Raw genomic sequence first — 19,668 nt, 5'->3', positions numbered from 1 at the left:
CCCTCATATATTTTGAAATGATACCAGATCCTCTTAGCTTTACAAATGTCCTAGCAGTTTTATGGATGCACCACGAGGTTTGTGAACAAAAAGGCCCAAGTTTGTTTTGTGTGCATGTTTAATTTTAATCTTTGTTCAGTTGCATGGTCCTCTTTATTTCCTTCTTTAGTCTTTTATCTTGTTGAAGATTGTGTCCTTCCTTGAATAAAGAAACATTAAAAACTTACAAATAATTAACTAAATAACAACATGAATAGGAACTGCTTCCAGGTGCTCATAGAACTTTGGTCTCCAGGCTCCTGGATGGACCCACCTGAGGCTGTCTCTCCTCCTCTCTCCCTCTCCCTTACCTGGAGAGGAAGGCGTGATGCTGCGTGATAGCGTCACATTCGTAGCTGGAGCAGTCGCTCTGTTTCCGCGGCAACGGTTGCCGGGGCTCCTCGTCCTCCATCATCCCAGAGATGTCAATGTTGCTCTTGCTGAGACGCTTCAGCTCCCCCAGGTTGGAGTCTTCGCCTGAGAGGGGATTATCCTGAAGGGGCAGAGAAGCCAGCAAAGGGAATATTGAATTGCCGTTGGGACAACCTGGGTGGGGTGTGTGTGTGCGTGCTCAAAAGGGAAGAGAGAACATGATGGGACACAAGAGGAGCCGGAATCTTGTTATGTAGAGGCCTTCATCCACTAGGGGGCATTCGTGGTGCAAAAATCACCAATGTACAGCCATCAAAATCTACTCCCAAAACTTGGACAGGTTTATAGTGGCAGGGAAAGAGTGGGATAAAGCAGGGATGAGAACATGAGAAGAATCTGCTGGATCTGCTGGATCAGGCCAATGGCCCATCCAGTGGCCTAGCGTGGGGGGTGCAGGGGGGGCCGGCCGCACCGGGCGCAACATCTGGGGGTTAGGGTTAGGGGGCGCAAATCCACGGGTTAGGGGGCGCAAATCCACGAGTTAGGGGGTGCAAATTACTTGCCTTGCCCCGGGTGCTGACAACCCACGCTACGCCACTGGGCCTATCTAGTCCAGGGTTCTGTTCTCACAGCGGCCAGCCAGATACCCCAATGGGGAGCCCACATGCAAGACCTTAGCAAAAGAGCAACATCCTCCCCTCCTGTGGCTCCCAGTAACTGATTTATTTATTTTATTACATTTACATCCCACATTTTCTCGAAGGAAGTTCAAGGTGGTCACATGGTTTCCCCCCCCCCCCCATTTTATCCTCACAACAACCCTGCAGGCTAGGCTTTGGTCGAGAGTGGCTGACTGGCCTGAGGCCACACCCAGTGAGCTTCATGGCTGAGTCTGGATTGAAACGCTGGTCTCTCCCAGATCCTAGCCCCACAGGCTAGCCGCTACTCCACATCACCTTATATTGGGTCTCTGGGCCTCTTGCAAGAAGGCTTGCGATTTTTCTTAGTATCCTATTCCTTTAGCCTTAATAGTAGTCTGACAGACAGAAATTCAACAGGTGCAGCTGCAACCATTGTTTCGCCTCCAAAACTTCCTCAATGTGCTTTTTTGGTGGATAGGAGGAGCACTGGAGTTCCCAAGCAGATGGGTGCCAGGGATCTCTCAGGAAGCCTGCCAGTCCTGACTCCCGCCCTCCACCCCACTCCCAAGAGGAAGGGACTGTACCTGGGCACTGCTGGCACTGCCTCTCCTGCTGCTGGACTGGCTTTCATCTGCCAAGCCGGTGCTGTAGCAGATGGCATCGAACCCCATAATTCCTCCCACGCAGTCCCCAATGAGGCACACCTGGGAAGGAGAAGAGAAGGGCGTCCAAGTTGGTAGGGCATCACCTTGCAGCAAAGTCCCAGAGGCCTCATCTAGACCCACCACTCAGCATGCATACCCACACACACCCAAAGAGTCAAACAATCCCCAAACCTCCACCACAACACACAGAGACAGGAGGATTCAGGTGATGTGAAAACCTGAAGGAGCATCTTCACCCCCATTGTTCTGCCCAGACACTGAGGTCCAGCGTCGAGGGCCTTCTGGTGGTTCCCTCACTGCGAGAAGCCAAGTTACAGGGAACCATGCAGAGGGCCTTCTCAGTGGTGGCACCCGCCCTGTGGAACACCCTCCCATCAGATGTCAAAGAGAAGAGCAACTACCAGATTTTTAGAAGACATCTGAAGGCAGCCCTCTTTAGGGAAGCTGTTTAACAGACTATTGTATTTTAATACTTTGTTGGAAGCCACGCAGAGTGGCTGGGGAAACCCAGCCAGATGGGCGGGGTATAAATAATAAATTCTATTCTAAAACATAAGAATGTAAGCCACTGGTACATCTAGTCCAGCATCCTATTCTCACAATGGCCAACCAGACACTTCAGTGTGAAACCCACATGCAAGACCCAAGCACAACAGCCCTCTCTCCTCCTGTGGCTTCCAGCAACCAGCATTCAGAAGCATCGCTGCCTCCAACTGCGGAGGCAGAGTGCTGCCATCCTGGCTAGTAGCCCTGGAGAGCACTCTCCTCCTCTGTGAATTTAAAAGAGGCTTATTTCAAAGCCATCCAGATTGGTGGCTATCACTGCTTCTTTTAACTGCAGTGTGAGAAGAAAGACTTACAAGGCCAAAACTTTGTAAGTTAACATTTATTCTCCACTGTGTATAAGGCAGGTTTTTACATCATTTTCAGTTGCCTTGATTCCATTTAAAGAAAGGGACACACGAGTTCAAAGTATGAACGAGAGAAAGGAAGAGAGAAAGGCCCAGTGGTTAGAGGGAAGAACCTTATCTAAGCTGCTGTCTGTGGATGGGCTGATCCCCTTAAACCCTGGCCATCGTGTTCTTCATCCAAGAGAGGCATGATCGTACCTGCCCATTAAATCCACTCCCGTCAGGAGACTTGAGAAATTCATTGTAAACCTGGTTGGCTCGGCTGATCACCATGGCAACCGCATCCTGGTACTGCGGGGAGGAGATGGCCAGCAGTGGCAAGGCAGCCAGAGGAATGTGGTCTTCGCTGCTGCTCAGGGAGGTCTCATCATAGCTGTAGGGATTCAGGCTGGGGGGGGGGGAGGACAAGGGGGTAAGAAAAGGGACAGCACAGGGAATTAGCCAGGGCTAAAAAGCAGGTGCGGAACCACAAGGGCCATCTACAGCAGGATCCTCATCTGTATTACCGGTACTATTTTCAGATTCTCTTTAAAACAACCAAAAAGACTTATTGAAGCAAAACAAATTAATGCAATAAAAATAACAGAAGTACAAAAAAGCATCACAGTATATCCAGAAGAGACTTAATATTAGGTTGGGGAAGTACTTATTGCCAACAGGAGGGTCAAATTGCAGGTTTCCGGTTTCCTGGGCACCAGGGGATAAATTGCCTCTCCCAACACCATGGAGAGACACCAATGGAGATAATCAGAAAATGATGGGGAACTGCATTTTCTGCATTCCTCTTCGGTTGGAAGAGGAACCTGGCTCTCACCCGCAGTTTGCCTGGCGGTCTGGCACTTGCTTCCCCATGGAATGTGAGGGCAGGCAAAGGCACTGGGTGCATGGAGCACTCCAGCTGCTGCACCCCCACCCCACCCCCCCCCGATCCCATTTCTGGAAGCACAGGTTATCCTGCTAATTGGGTTTAATGGGGGTAAACTACAGGCGTGCACTGGAGATGATAAGAAACTGCGAAAATGAACCCAGCTACAAGGATTTAAAAGGTTTGGATTGAGAGGGGATTTAATTCGGTGAAAGAGACGAAGAGGGAAGGGGAGCACATGGTTTACTTATATCAAAGTTTTTCTCTACATTTATGATACGGCAACCCGTAACAAAATTGGAACTGCGTGTGAGAGAGAAAGGAATTGAGAGGCAGGAGGAAACATTACACTTTGAAAATATGGAGCAAAGTCCACCCTAACCTCCGTTATCCATGAAGGAAAGTGTCTGAGATAAGGACAATTGGCCATAAATCACTGGCAGGGAAGAAAGGAGTCCACCAGCTGTAGGAATAGAAGCTTTTGGATTAACTATTTGCAGTCTGGATTCAGGCCGTTCTTCCTAGGCTGGAAAAATGGTGAAGGCACCTTGTTTGTGTTGGCTATTTGCAGTATGGTAGCGCTGCAGAGAGCTTGCTGGGGAGACCATGCATTAAAAAGGGACTCAAAAATAACTTAAACAAGGTTTTAATAAGAAAAACAAAAACTCCATTTACACTAAATACATCAACAAACCAGACCCAACCACCAACCCATCCCCCCAGGGTAATGGGAGAGCTGGGTGCTGCTCCTTATATACTACACCCAATTGCTGACACTGCTTAATCAATACAACTCAGCAGCACCTGTAAAGCTGGGTCTCGTCATTTTGCTCTGGCCCTTGCTCTGGCCCCTTAAAGACATACACATCGGGTGGAACAATGATGAACCTTTACATTTAAAGAAACCATTCAACAGTTTGCTGGAAGCCAAATCACAGGACAAAGTGATGCAGTGACTTTTGGAAACTCTGAGATAATTGCTTCTTCTTCAGGCATGACACGGGAAAACATCATGGGGCGTGTGGAACTGACACATAATAAGGATTACAGTTAGAGTTCCTCACTTGAAACTTTATCAATTACCTAATTTACCAACACGAATGAAATCACAAGATTGTATAAGGGATTATTATATCTGAACGGAATGGAAATTATTAAGGATTTGGCCCACCAGGAAGAATGGCAGATGAAGTTGATGGACTATATGGAACTGGCGGAAATGACTGGCAGAATCTGAGACCAGGGAGAAGAGTCGGTGGAAGAAGACTGGAAAAAATTTAAAGATTATTTACAGAAATACTGTAAAATTAATGAATGTTTGAAAAATGTTGGGATGAAGTTATATGGCTTTAGCAGAAATCTTATAAGGAATTAAGTACAAATAGATATTTAATGTATTAAAAGGAAAAAATAAGGTTAGAATAAGTTAAGATAAATTACAGGACAGAAAATAGAGGAAGATGGAAAGGAATTGCTGAAACAGTTAATTGAAGTAGAATACAAAAAGGGAGGTGTGAGGAGGTCATGGAAACAAGTGAATGAAAGATAAGATACTGAAATTACTGGATGTGTTTTAAATTGTGTTTGTTTTGTGTTGCTAATTTAATGTTTTAGTGTTAGTGTAATGTAGTGTTTTTGTTTTTGTATTGTATTGTATTGTATTGTTGAATTTTTCCCCTTCTTTTATAGTCTTTAAACTGTTAATAAATTTTTTTTTTAAAAAAAAGGAAATTATTAAGGATTTGGAATGCCAAAAAATGTAGAAGAATGAAGTCATCGAGTCTAGCACACAGGGAGGGCAGTTTGATTAAATTGTATATTTTGACATTGGAATAATTGGCATTAATAATTGTATTAATTGGATAAAATTGGTATTGTTATAATGAGGCTGCTATTGGAACGATATTGGAAAATCAATAAAAACATTTTTTTTTAAAAAAAAGGAAGGCCAAATTACACGTTATGCTGTGCAGAAGGAGTCCTGTGTGTCTGTATTTCTTGCATATAAAACAAAATCCCACCAAACAGCACAGAATTTTTCAGGGTCCTCTGAGCCTTTGTCAACCTATAATTTATGAGTTGTTTTTTTCAGCTAATGCTAAACTCCACATACTTTAATAACAATGCGAAACTTGGAAATCCTGCAAGGTTTCCATTTGGGGGCAACTGAGGTTCTGACAGCTGACAGCATCCATGTCAAATGTTCCTGAGAGCTAAAACCTTCCAGCTGATCATCCCACAGATTTAATAAACAAAGATGGAATGGGATGCTTGAGTCTTTTCCTGACAAACCATTGTCCAGAAGTTGAATACTTGTGGGCAGTCCCACCACAAGTAAGAAATGCTGTCTCTTCTTCCACAGCCCCTCCAAGAGTCCTGAGAATATTTTGACATCATATGGGCAGTTTGCACTGGTGTACAGTTCCCTCTGTGTAGGATTTTCCTGGAACACAGAAGCTGGGACTGGCCTATATGGTTTAGATGACCAAAGTGCATACGATTTAGAATCCTCAGTTTGCATGTGCAGGTCTTTCTCCCATGTATGTTCAATACCTAATCAGTTTGTCTGAATTGCTGAGACTCGCCTTGTGCTTCAACACCTCCCAAAGCCAAAGAAGTTTTATTTTTATTTTTTTAAGAATTAGTTTTGTTTAGAACTAATGCAGGTTCTTACAGAAAGGGGCTGTATAATACAGGTCAATGCTGGAGATGTAATGCTGGAAGTTTTTTTGCTGAGCTGTGTTACGTGGGCACATTCCTTCTTCTCTGAAGTTGTCATCCATATTGGTTTTGTACTGGCCAGATCCTAAATATTTGCAGATAGGATCATAGAATTGCAGAGTAGGGAGGGGCACTCCAAAGGTCATTCAGTCCAACCCCCAGCAATACAGGAATCACAGCTCAAGAATCCCTCAGAGCTGGCTTTCCAACCTCTGATTAAAAACCTCCAATGAGTCAAAGAGCTGGAAATTACCCCAAGGCTCCATCTAGTCTAACCACCTGCGAATCAGGAATCACAGCTAAAGAATCCGTAAATCGAACCTAAAGAATCATTGTGCCTGTTGCCACAAGGGGGCGGCATTGCCCAGCCTTGGCTATTGGTTCCCTATTACACCTGCTCCTTCTGCAGAACCCCAGGGCTGGGATCTCTGTTATGATGAGATATGCAAGCTCGTAAGTCAGCATGCACTCTGCTCCCATCCTCCAAATCTATCCAAAAGACTCCAGTGCCTGGGATGTGCTGCCTCCAAAACAGCCCAACTGCTCCGGCTGGATCCGTCTGTCTAATGTGGCCACTTTGAAAGGGCCTTTGAGACACAACAGGTATGAAAAGGTCTCGGGGGAAAGTTAGAATATCTGAGAAAGACACGGCTCAGATGAGAAAATGGAGTGGGCTGAAGCAATGGCTGTGGAATGAGTACCATCAGAGCACAGAATCAGAGGAAACTGCCTGATACAGAGTCAGGCCATTGATCCATCTGGCTCAGTACTGTCTCCAAAAGTTCAAACAGGATCTTTTCCCTAGAGGTGCTGCTGGGGATTGAACCTGGGACCTTCTGCATGCAAAGCAGATGCTCTACCACTCAGCTATGTCCTTGCAGGCCCAGAAGACGAACAGTCCACCACCTAAGAAACCCATGCAGCCCACCACCGAGAAGCCACTGCCCCATGAAAGAGAGAATGTGCAAGAGCAGAACAGCAAGGGAGGTCCAAGTGGCTCAAGTAAGCAAGGCAAGCCACTCTCACCTGGGCAGGGGAACCACAGCAGATGCCCTTTGCAGAGTGCAAGGGATGCCCCTCACCCCTTGCTCACACAGGTGTGCTCAGCACCTGTCCCCAAGGAAGCAGCTTTTGCTATGCAAGATTTCTAAACAGCCTTGCAAGAACGCTCCTTCCAAGGCAGCTGGTGCTCCTAAGGAAAGGTAGATTTGCTGTAGGTAGGATTTGCCTTTTGATGCAGACTTGATGGGGAAGGGTCCGGTGTCCAGGCAGGAAGCCTCCTCCCACCAGGGAGTTGGTCCAGGTTGCACAAGCTGAAAAGGTATCCATAACAACGGAGCCCCTAGCAACTGTGTCCAAGCTGCATCCATCTCCAACTCAGCCAAAGGTGTCGAGTCCGTCTTGGCAGGAACGCGAGAAGTCTTATCTGCAAAGTGTTCTCTAGGAACTGGTCACCAGGAGCTTTCAAGAGTTATTAGAATCATAGAATTGTGGAGTTGGAAGGGACCCCGGGGTCATCTAGTCCAACCTCCTGCAGTGCAGGATTAACACCCGGGGCTCAACAACCCGGCATTCAACAGGTATCTCATCACCTGAAATGCCACCACGGTCGGGAGGCAACAGCAGTACTGGCAAACTTAATGCTTTTTTTGCCACAATCGTTGCCACAGAGCAGTGGGCGTGAAAATGGGCTCTGATCCTCGGTCATGTTCACAGAATCACTGAACTGTAAAGTTGGACTCCTAAAGGACATCCAGTCCAACCCCTATTCAGGATGGGGTTTCCTGCCATTTGCAGGTCTCTTCCATGGAAGATCAAGGTGCTGACACTGTCTTACAACTGGCCAGAGCTTGGATCCCCCAGGGCAGAAGGAGTCGCTTTGGCTCCATCCCAATGGAAAGACTGGCCAGCCTCCTTCGGTATTCTCCCAAACTGGTCTGGGAGATACCCTGGATTGGCTGGCACAAAGAGGAACGCAAACAGGACAAGGTGATCTCTAATTCAGTGGCGTAGCGTGGGGGGTGCCAGGGGGGCCGGCCGCACCGGGCGCAACATCTGGGGATTAGGGTTAGGGGGCACAAATCCATGGGTTAGGGGGTGCAATCCACGGGTTAGGGGGCACAAATTACTTGCCTTGCCCCGGGTGCTGACAACCCACGCTACGCCACTGCTCTAATTATTTACAAAGCAGTTTAACTCAATTAATGTTGCTGAAGGCGCAGCAGCAGCAGAAAATGCCAATTAGGGCAGGAGAGAAGTTTTGACACGGGCACCCGTTCCGTAACTGCCAATTATGGTGATGTGATGATGTTTTGAGGGCAGAGGAAGGAGCAGCTCGGGCTCTGGATTTATTTCACCGTCCGCAGAAGGATTGCTGAAGATTATTCTTTGAAAGGTTTTAATCATAGCTTGTGCAGAGCTGTGCGTTAACTCTGTGGTCTGAATTTCTTGAATGCTCCTGCTTTTAATGTCTCAAGTCAGTAGAGCAGGAGACTCCTAATCATAGGGTCATGGGTACAAGCCTAACATTTGGGCAAAAGATGGTGCACTGCAGGGGGTTGGACTAGATGACCCTTGTGGTCCCTTGCAACTCTAGACATCTGTGACTCTATGAAAGAATACTAGAATCACAGAATTGTAAAGTTGGAAGGGTAACCTAGTCCAGCTCCTCCCAGCAATGCGTTAGAAATGGAACCCAAACAACAGGAGCACGAGGCTCACGTCAGCCGCCCATTGGCAGGTGACAAGATGGAGCAAGATTGTTTTCTGCTGCACCAGCGGGTAGGACCTGAAACAATGGATTCAAATGGCAAGAAATTAGATTCTGAGTAAACATTAGGAAGAACTTCCCAGTGGCAAGAGCTGCTTGACAGTGGAATGGGTTCTCCTTCTTTGGAGGTTTCCAAACAGACATTGCAGGGCCAACAGTCAAGGATGTGGTTCCTGCATTCCAAAGGGTTGGACTAGATGAACCTTGGGAACCCTCTTCCAACTCTAGAGTTCTATGAATCTAGGGGTGGAGGAGAGGTCACTTGCGACAACCAGCCCCACCCCACGCCCCACAATGAGCTGCAAATTTCTCCCTTGGCAGACAGGCCAAAAAAAACCCACCAGGCACATGGACTTTGTCTGCGGTGGAAAGTTGCAGAGGTCTTTCCAGAGGTCTTGCTGACCTACCTGCCCCCAGAACAAATGTTTCAGAATGCATCACTGAGCCGGGTGGCTCTTTCCTGCATCCCACCCCCAAACCCCGCTCCTGGCTTTGCTTGAGGATTTCATCCTGTCTGCAAATCGACCGGATTTGCATTTCTTGAACGAAGACGTGGATTGTAATGCAGTTAATCATTCACTTTGGGGACTCTATGTACCCAGAAAAAAAAACATATTTGAGATTCAAATGCCTCTTTGAGAATAAAGCACATGCAGACATGCAAATTTCGCAGAGGGGAACATGCAGAAATGATGCACATTTCCCCAATGGCTTCTTGAAAAACAAAAACGTAGGATTTGTTATGGTAAGAAAGACATCTCACATGGATGAAGAAGGAGAAAACAGGGAGGCAAGCTGGAAATCATTGTATATCTCCCCTCCCACACACACACACCCGTTTTCCGTGAAGACTTAGCTGGTGACTTCATGCTAAGCAGATTGTTTTAGCTCCGCAGCGAGAGTAGCACTAAATATCAGCCCAAACTCAGCAGAGCAAAAGCCAAATATTTCATCCTAAGCAGAGGCGTTTTTGCTTAACGGGGTCTCATTTTTCACTGGAAATGCCACACAGAAGCTTTGCCGTTCCATAAATTTGTGCACAGAGAGATCCCCGCAGGAGCCTCTGAAAAGCCAGAGGCAGTGAGCAGGGCTGAATGCCATAGATTGAGCTGCTTGCTAAGTGGAGCTGAAGGATCGCTCGCGTTAACTTGCTATGAAAATTGCCACCAGCTTAAAATCGCTCCTATTTGTTTTCTCTTTACGAATCCAGCGCTTCTAATCCAGACATGTCTCGCCATCGAGCCAGCATCCTGTTTTCACAGCGGCCAACCAGACACCCCAACGGGAAACAAGCAAGACCTGAGCACAAGAACCCTCCCCTCTCCTGTGGTTTCCAGTAACTGGTATTCAGAAGTGTTGCTAGAATCATAGAATTGTAGTGTTGGAAGGGACCCCAAGGGTCATCTAGTCCAACCCCTTGCAATGCAGGAATCTTTTGCCCAATGTGGGACTCAAACCCACAACCCTGCTATTAAGAGTCTCATGCTCTACCAACTGAGCTATCACAACTTTGGAGGCAGAGTATAGCCTCTGTGGCTAGTAGCTTTCAGTAGCCTTTTTATCCTCCTCATTATACCGTTAAATTCTCTTTCAAAGCAATCCAAGTTGGTGGCCATCACTGCCCCCAGTGGGAGAGAGTTCCATAGTTTAACAATACACCACATGCAGAAAGACTTTCTTTTATCTGTCCTGAATCTTCCAACTTTCAGCTGGATGTCCATGAGTCCTGGTGTTAAGAGGGAGAAAAACTTATCTCTATCCACTTTCTCCAGGCCATGCATTCATTTTATACACCTCTATCATATCTCCTCTTGATCACCTTCTTTCCAAAGCTAAAAAGTCTCAAACACTGCAACCTTTCCGTATAGGACTGTCACTCCATCAATCATTTTGCTCGCCCCTTTCTGAACCTTTTCCAGATCTACAATATCGTTTTCAAGGCGTGGCACCCAGAACTGTTTGCAACACAGTGGTACCTTGGGTTAAGAACTTAATTCGTTCTGGAGGTCCATTCTTAACCTGAAACTGTTCTTAACCTGAGGTACCACTTTAGCTAATGGGGCCTCCTGCTGCTGCCGTGCCGCAATTTCTGTTCTCATCCTGAAGCAAAGTTCTTAACCCGAGGTACTATTTCTGGGTTAGCGGCGTCTGTAACCTGAAGCGTCTGTAACCCGAGGTACGACTGTATTTATTTGTCCTTACGACAAAGGCCTGCGAAGAAGATCCTGGCTGTTCCCATTTCCCAGGTGGGAGGCTGAGCCTAAGGGAGAAGAGCCAAAGCACAGGTTTCCCTTTCCTCACTCAGGACTAGTTGACTGAACAATGCAACACGACAGCCAAAAACCCACAGGAAACTCACTTTGCCATGAGAGAGAAGGCCTCTGAGCAGACAGCTGGGCAAGGGACGAGCTTGATCAGGATGTGACCCAGGGCAGCCGGGAAGTGGGCCCGTGTGACCTTCTCGAACACTGATGTGAAGGTGTTGATGTCAGCCATCTTGCTGCTGGGCTCCCCACCGCCCGTGTCCAGGATGTTGCCCCCATGCAGGACCAGGATCAAGACGTGGGTTTTGCAGTTCTGCTGCTGACCCCCTTCCTGGGGAGAGAGATAGAGAAAAGCGAACCAAGCTATGTACGTACCTAGAAAAGCAAACCAATCTGAGGATAAAGGCCTGAGCAGATCTTGCTTTGGAGTCAATGGAAGTGAGAAAAACCGAAGAGCCTTGTGGCAGTGCTGGGGCTTCTACAAGGAATGAGTGAATTGCAGGGCTGGAAGGGAACTCCAAGGGCCATCTATTCCAACCCCCTGCCATGCAGGAATCCCAGCTCAAGAATCCCTGGCAGGTGGCCATCCAATCTCTGTTTAAAAACCTCCAACTAAGGAGAGCCTGACACCTGCTGACGTTCTGCTGTCAAACACCGTCAGAAAGTTATTCCCAACGCTCGCCAGATTCTCCTTTCTTGTGATTTGAATCTACTGGTTCGGTTCTTCCCCTCTAGAGCAGCAGAAAACCTTATTTCCCTCTTCCTTTAAACCTTTAGATATTTGAAGGTGGCTATTGTATCTCCTCTCAGTCGTCTCTTTCCCAGGCTAAACATACCCAACTCTTTCAATAATTCCTAAGACACCTTCAAACAGAGTTTGGATGGCCATCTGCAAGGAAATCTTGAGCTGTGATCCCTGCACTGAAGGGGGTTGGACTAAATGACCTTTGGGGTTCCCTTCCAATCCTACATTCCTACAATTCTATTAGCCTCCCCACAATAAAAACCAGGAGAAATCAAAGAGAGCCCCACACCCTGTGACGTCCAAAACTTTCCTCTGCGGAGCCCACCCCCACCTCCTCCTGCCCCTCTCCCACACACTGCCTGTTTATTTCCTGAAATGCGATGTGGTCAAGGCTCACCTCACTCTCCTCGTGGATCTCAATGCTGCCTTGCGCAGGATAGCGGTGCTTCCTCAAAGAGGCTCTGTAGAGCTCCCCTGGAGGAAAAGAGAGAAATCGGGGTCACCTTTCAAACCCTTTTACTCCTAGTTGTCCTGGACAGCCGCCAAATGGGATGCTGAATTTTCTCTCCTGCCAGCCCTAATATAATAGTCACGATCTGCAGGGACCACCTGGATGGCAACCTGAAGGGCTGTATTCTTCCATATGAACCAGCCTGGGCTCTGAGATCATCGGCGGAAGCCCTTCTTCTCGGTCCCACCACCCTCACAACCCTGCTTGGTGAGGGTGCAGGACAGGGCCTTCTTGGTAGCTGCTCCCAGACTTTGGAATTCTCTCCCTAGAGAAGCCAGACTGGCTCCCTCCTTGTTGTCCTTCCTCCAGCAGCTGAAGACTCCTATATTCTCACAGACTTTTGGGAACTGACTGTTGCTTTTTCTTCTTTTTTTTAAAGAGGTGGCTTTTAATAGTGCTGTGCTGATTTTACTGTCTGTGTTTTAATAGACTTGTTTTCTATTTGGCTTTAATTTCAGCTAGAGTTTAATTACTTTCTAACCATCGTGCTTTAGAAGAAGAAGAGTTTGGATTTGATATCCCGCCTTTCACTCCCTTTAAGGAGTCTCAAAGCGGCTAACATTCTCCTTTCCCTTCCTCCCCCACAACAAACACTCTGTGAGGTGAGCGGGGCTGAGAGACTTCAGAGAAGTGTGACTGGCCCAAGGTCACCCAGCAGCTGCATGTGGAGGAGCGGAGATGCGAACCCGGTTCCCCAGATTGCAAGACTACCCCTCTTAACCACTACACCACACTGGCTCTCAGTTTTTTTAGGTTTTTTTAGCTTTTTGTATTTTATCTGTGTTGTTTTGATTTCTGCAAACTGCCTTGAGTCCCAGTCGGGAAAGGATATAAATAAATTTAGTAATAGTAATAGTAATAATAGCAGAAGACTGAGGGCAAGCAGGGGAGAGTGTGTGCATATCGTATGGTCTGGCTTGTATAAACTTGTCTATTGTTGTTGTTGTTGTTGTTGTTGTTGTTGTTATTATTATTATTATTATTATTATTATTATTATTATTATTATTTCCACTTCCTGTAATAAAATAGAGACACAATTAATAACGAAATATCTACAATAATACGAAACGGGTGTATTATAATTTACCTAATTTAAATCTGAAGTGGGTTTTATGTACATGCAGAAATTTCTTTATGCAGTCTCATTGTTCTCTATGTTGTTGATTCTGATTCTGTTTTTAGTTTTATGCATCAAAATGGGATCTGGCAGGCAGCAGACTCCCCTGCCCCAGAGAACCGGGGCACAACTTCCTGTGCTGTGTTAGACAAGAGGGCCCTTGGCGTCCCTTCCAGCTCTGCAATTCTACATTCCCCATTTGTAAGGTAACAAGGGGAAGAGGGAGGGAGGTGAAAGGCCCACCAGGGGGCTCAATTTGCACATTACACTCCTGAAATCTCTGTGATGAAATAAGGTGTGATGAAATTGTGAGGAAAGATTTTTATACTCTCATATCCCCCCCCTCAAAGCCGCTTCCTCAGTCGCTTCCCACCCCAGGCTTTTCTTCCACCTGCTCAACTCTGTCTTCTCGCTCACTATCTCTGCCTCTGTTAGTTGTCAAGGAAACAGCCGCAGGACAGAATCCGATTATCTCCGTGGCAAAACCTGACTGCCATGTCCATCTCTGGGGCGGCCACCAGGAGCTCTGCCCCAGCTGCCCCCACTGCCCCCATTTTGAAGTTTGATGCCAAACTCTGCACCAGTTTTGGGGAGCAGCCACAGGGCCAGAGCTTCCTTCTCTTGCTTCCAGAGGCTTCTCTCCTTGGCTCCACCTGCCTGCTCCCTGGGACTGCACCAGAGGATGAGGTCCTGCATTTGAAGACTCCTGCCCCACATTATCCAAAACCTTCCTGTCGAGGAAGAAGACTCCTCGCACTTCCTCTTCGCTGCACTAGTCTTCTACAGGCAGGGTTTGTTTAAAAGATTCCAGAGGATATTTTAAAAAATTGAATCCCTGCAGTCTCAAAAAAAAGGTGCTGGCCCAGAAAATGTGCTCTGATCCAAAGTGGCTCTACTCATGGGCAACAGGGTGAGGTGGGATATCTGAGGGACAGAAGATAAAAGCCAGGATAAAAGGTTGAGGTCCCAGCCCCTTTGACTGCTGCCTTTCTACATGTAGGAATTTTTAACATGGTGCAGGGGAATTCAAAACTGCGATCCCTCTGAAGGGCGTCCTGCCACTACAGTTTTGGCCACTTGACTACCTCACATTTATTTCTTTATTTCACAAAATTTATACATGGCTTGATTTAAAAAAGTGGTTTACAAAAATTCAACAAGAAAAATCAGCACTAATAATTCAATACTTTAAAAAACGTTAAAACAATGGTAGACTAAAAACAGATTAAAACACACACCAGCTTTCTGAACATCTAGGTAAGCTTATCTAAACAATAATCTTTTTAGCAGGTATCAAAAAGGGTATACAGTGAAGGCGCCTGCCTGGCATCAATGGGCAGGGAGTTCCAGATGTGCAGGCGCTGCAACACTAAAAGATGGGTTTCTGACTAATGCAGAACGGGTATTTTGTGGCTTCCTGTAACAGGGCCAGCTCTGAAGAAGTGTGCATGCACACGAAAGCTCATACCAAGAACTAACTTAGTTGGTCTTTAAGGTGCTACTGGAAGGAATTTTTTTTTTGTTTTGACTATGGCGGACCAACACGGCTACCTATCTGTAACAGGGGCAGCTCTGCTTATTGAAGTGGTTGAGTGGGCGTAAACATGTCGTAGAACATAATGCAGGACTTCAAAAGCAGAGTAGCACAATAACATCACCTTAGAAAAGTGTTACATTTTTTGCATTGTGGCTGGGCACCAAGGGAGTTTCTTGCTGTGACGATTTGCCTGGGGAAACTCCTTTTGTGTGGGAGCTGAATCACCTGAGGCCACAGTCAACAAAGGATCAGCATGGACATGCCGGCACTGAGCCTATGAGGGCAATTCAGCTGGTTTGAGGTGGAAATCCTGAGTTGCGGATTGTTCCCAAAGACCTTCCATTGCAGAAAACATTCGGCTATATTTCGCCATAAGACATGATTCAGTAGAGGCAACGCAGTCCCTGGGTCATTGTCAGCACTCAGGGGTAAAATGGATGAGGAGAAACAAGCCGAGCTTGAATCCTGGCAAGATGAAGGCACTGTGTGAGAGAAGCTCCTGTGTCTGGGAAATTTGCTCTCCCCCTGAAAGAGCAGTTTCACAATTTGGGGTTGCTCTGTCACTGGAGGCTCTGGTAGCATCAGTAGCTAAAAGTACAGTGGTGCCCCGCAAGACGAACGCCTCGCAAGACGAAAAACCCGCTAGACGAAAGGGTTTTTCTGTTTTGGAGGCGCTTCGCAAAACGAATTTCCCTATGGGGTTGCTTCACAAAACGAAAAAATCTTGCGTCCCCCAGCGGTTTTTTTTTGCTTTTTTTGCCCTTTTCCTAAGCCGCTAAGCCGCTTATCAGCTGTTCCGCTGATAAGCCGCTTAACAGCTGATCGCTGGAAGCCGCTTGACAGCTCTAGCACTAATCCGCTAAGCTGTCAATGGGCTTGCTTCGCAAGACGAAAAAACCGCTAGGGAGGCACCACTGTACCTTTTACCAACTGTGACTGTTTCAACAGCTGTGGCCATTCCTGCCCCGGGAAAACTTTGCCATAGTTCATTCACTGGTTACTTCAAAACAGGATTGCTGTAATATGCTCTATGTGGGACTTCCTTTGTGCTTGATCTGGAAGCTGCAGTTAGTGCAGAATGCCGTAGCATGATTGCTGACAGGAGTGAGGTCTGGCAAGCATACCACACCCGGTTGCCGATTCCCTACCTGGCCAGGTTCAAAGGTGCTACTATTAGTATACAAAGCCCTTAACAACTTAGAACCAGTTGACCTGCGAGATTGCCTTCTCAACATGTGCCCACTCAACTGCTTTGATCAGCAGAACTGGCACTGCTACAAGTGCCACATAATACGCATTCTGCATTTATAAGAACTCTGCCATATAGTGTGGCAGCACCTACACTTTGGAACGCCCTGCCTCTTGACATCAGACCCTGTGTGGGACCAGAGGTCCCTTCACTGTACTCTTTTTGTTGCCTGATGAAAGCATTCCTCTTTAGGTAACCCCACCCAGATGTTCAGAAAGCTGTTGCAAGTTTTAATTCGGATTTGGTCTACTGTTATTTTAACTTTTCAGAAGTTTTAAATTATGGTTGCTGATTTTTCTTAGTAATGAAATTATTGGGGGTTCTTCCCTTTTTCTGTACACTGCTTTGAGTGTCTTTCTCCCCCCCTCCCTTCTTTCCAATGAAGTGTATAAATTTTGTGGATGAAATAAAATGCCCCCGTTGACATCTCCTGCAGCCCTAAAAGTCCACCGACACACACCATGGGTGTGGGGTTCTTTCCAGTCCGAGGGCCACATTCCATTCTGCTCACATGCTGGCAGTGTGTGGGACCAGAGGACCAGAGGCAAAAGTGAGCAAAGCTCCAGGATGCTGCTGAGGCAACGTGCATGTTCTGCCTCAGCAGCAGGATCGCTGGCCAAGGCCCTGAAACCCACACCAAGGTCACTCTCCAAGGTGCTGATCTCCCCACCTGCCTGGAAGCCAATGAATACTGACTGTTTCCAAGGTGTGCTGGGGACTGTGAATGGTCCTGTTATCCAAGTGGAGGGGAAACTGTGCAGCCAGACCCAATGGAAAAGGAGAAACCTGTGACCTTGCGGTTGAGCATGCACCAGGGATGAGGTTGTATGCAGGTCCCCAGAGCAAGAGAAGAGGAAGGGGACCATAAAGAAAACTGGGTGATTTCATTAGCTGCCTGAATGAAGCTGATTATGAGGGAAATGATGTGTTGTTCTGTTTACTGGAGGAGTTTTAATGAGGTAAAATTATAAAAGAGACTTAGTAGGACTCAAAGAGGCTCCCAGGTGAGGCTCCAGCTTTTTGCCAGTTTTTCCTTGGCAGCCTTTATACTGTCATTACTGCAAGTTATGCTAATTACATCATTATACAAACTATGGGAGCAAAGAAGGTAAATTAAAATCCCACACAGAAGGTAGAACTCAGCACGTGGATGAGAGTCCTCCATTCAAACAGCAGGGGGGAAAGTCCTGATTGGATATGGACTTGTTTGAGAGGTTGCTGTTTTTTTGTTGGCGTTGATGTTGTTTACAATACAGATCTGGGGAGGGAAGAACCACAGCAAGCTTTGAAACATGCCAGGCCCTGCGAGGAAGATGGGAGAGGGGGGAGGAAGAAAAAGAAGAGGAGGAGGACAGCATCTTGTCCAGTCTTGTAGTTCTATGACCTGGAGGAAAAGTTGACCTCCTGACCAAAGGTAAACCAAACTAAGAGCACCTACAATTTCAGATAACACTGGCCAGGCTCAGTTACCTTTCCTTCTTCCCACAAGAATGCTTGGCTGCTCCAGGCAACTCCTCTGCTGGCTGATAAGTGGTCGTTCCTCAGTTGTGCTGCTTCTCCAGAGCAAGGGTAGCAAATGTGGTGTCCTCTACATATGTGGTGTCCAGTTCCCTGTGGCCAGCAGGACCAGCAGTCAGGGACCATGGGAGTTGCAGTCCAAGAACATCTAGAGGGCATCCCATTGGCTAACTCTGTTCTGATCTATTCTATTACTGCATTTACACCCCACCTTTCTCCTGCTAGGAGGATCAAGGTGGCTGACATGGTCCTCCCCTTCCTCATTTAATCCCCACAACAACCCTGTAAAGGAGGTTAGGCTGAGAGGCAGTGACTGCTCCAGGGGGCAGAAAGGCAAGAGTTTCTCAGCCCATGGGGGCAGCACCACCACCACCCACCACTCTTGAGCAAGGCTGAGTCATCAACGGCCTACCCAACCCTCCTGAGTGACAAGGCCCAGGCCTCCCTGTCTTAACACGTTAGCCAGCCAGCCTTCAACCATCAAGACAGCAATCAGCTAGACAGGGATGGCGCCACCCAAAATGGAAGAGCCGTGCTTAATCAGAAAACATAGACCTTATTCCACATTCCAGGCAACCTGCCTCCATGGCTTCCTAAGGCATTTGTAGATAACAAGAAAAATGTCTCTGCTAAGATTTCTCAGAAGAGCTTCAGGCCATGGAGAGAAAGATCTGAGTGGCTGAGAGGCAGCAGTGCTTCCTGGGGAAACCTCTACTCCTCATAAGAATGTAAGCAGAGCCTATTGGATCAGGCCAAAGGGGGGCCATCTAGTCTAGCATCCTGTTCTCACAGTGGCCAACCAGATTCCCAGTATGGGAAGTCTGCAAAGCAGGACAAGCAGAAGAGCACTATCCAATAGTTCTCCGTTGCACAGTATTCAGAGGTAGACTGTCCCTGGGCATGGAGGTTCTGCTCTCACAATAGACCTCCATAAGAAGAGCCCCCAAAGGGCGCCCGTTTACTCTACCATCACAAGGAGATCAGATGAGGCTGCTGGATCAGGCCAATGACTCATCTTGTCCAGCATCCTGTTCTCACAGTGGCCAGCCAGATGCTTGTGGAAAACTCACAAGCAGGATCCAAGCACAATAGCCATCTCCTCTCCTGTGGTATTCAGAAGCATTTCTGCCTCTGACTGTGGAGGCAGAGAATAGCCATCATGGTTGGCAGCTTTCAATAGCCCTCTCCTCCTTTAATGGTCCAATCCTCTTTCAAAGTTGGTGGCCATCACCGACTCTTGCAGAAGCGAGTTCCACAGTTTAACCATGCAGTGCATGAAGAAGAATTCAAGAGAATGTTAAGCCCAGTGTGGAACTCCTGCCTCAATGAAACCTTCTCCTTTCATGCAGAGGCTGAAGGGGGGTTGAGTTAACAGGGAGCAGCCTCATTAAATAAGCCCGACTTGAGCCACCAATGAATGGAATAGGAAAACTAATCTTTGCTGCAAAGGCAAAATTGCATCTCCCCATTTCATGTAACTTGCAGGGAGCAATTCAGAACCTGTTCCAAAGGCTCCCTGACCTCCAACTGGGATGCTAGTAGGTAGAAAACAGGGACAAGGCAAGGATTCTACCCTAGAGAACAAGATGCTCTAAAACTGGCTTATGAATCACAGCCAGGAAAACTGGAATTTCTTTTTCCTCTTTTCTTTGCAAGGGGAAAAAAGGAACTCCCCAGGGGGATCTGTACTCAATAGTAGAGATCCTGCTGCAGGGCTGGCACAGCAAAGCCCTGCATGGGAG

General features: G+C 47.1%; 1 protein-coding gene across 1 annotated transcript in view; it reads right to left on the bottom strand.

The window, feature by feature from the left end:
* Positions 1-19,668, bottom strand: part of PITPNM3 (PITPNM family member 3) — a 69,224-nt gene that overhangs the window by 14,772 nt on the left and 34,784 nt on the right. Inside the window, 5 exon segments of the mRNA XM_083714416.1 lie at positions 351-532; positions 1,637-1,756; positions 2,827-3,016; positions 11,344-11,579; positions 12,391-12,467. Of these exon segments, the coding sequence (XP_083570542.1) occupies positions 351-532; positions 1,637-1,756; positions 2,827-3,016; positions 11,344-11,579; positions 12,391-12,467 (805 nt within the window).

This window comes from Podarcis gaigeae (assembly GCF_964106915.1).
Source record: "Podarcis gaigeae genome assembly, chromosome: 15".
In the NCBI taxonomy this organism is placed as follows: domain Eukaryota; kingdom Metazoa; phylum Chordata; class Lepidosauria; order Squamata; family Lacertidae; genus Podarcis; species Podarcis gaigeae.
Note: the sequence above shows the minus strand (reverse complement) of the source record. Positions and strands in the feature narration are given on the sequence as shown.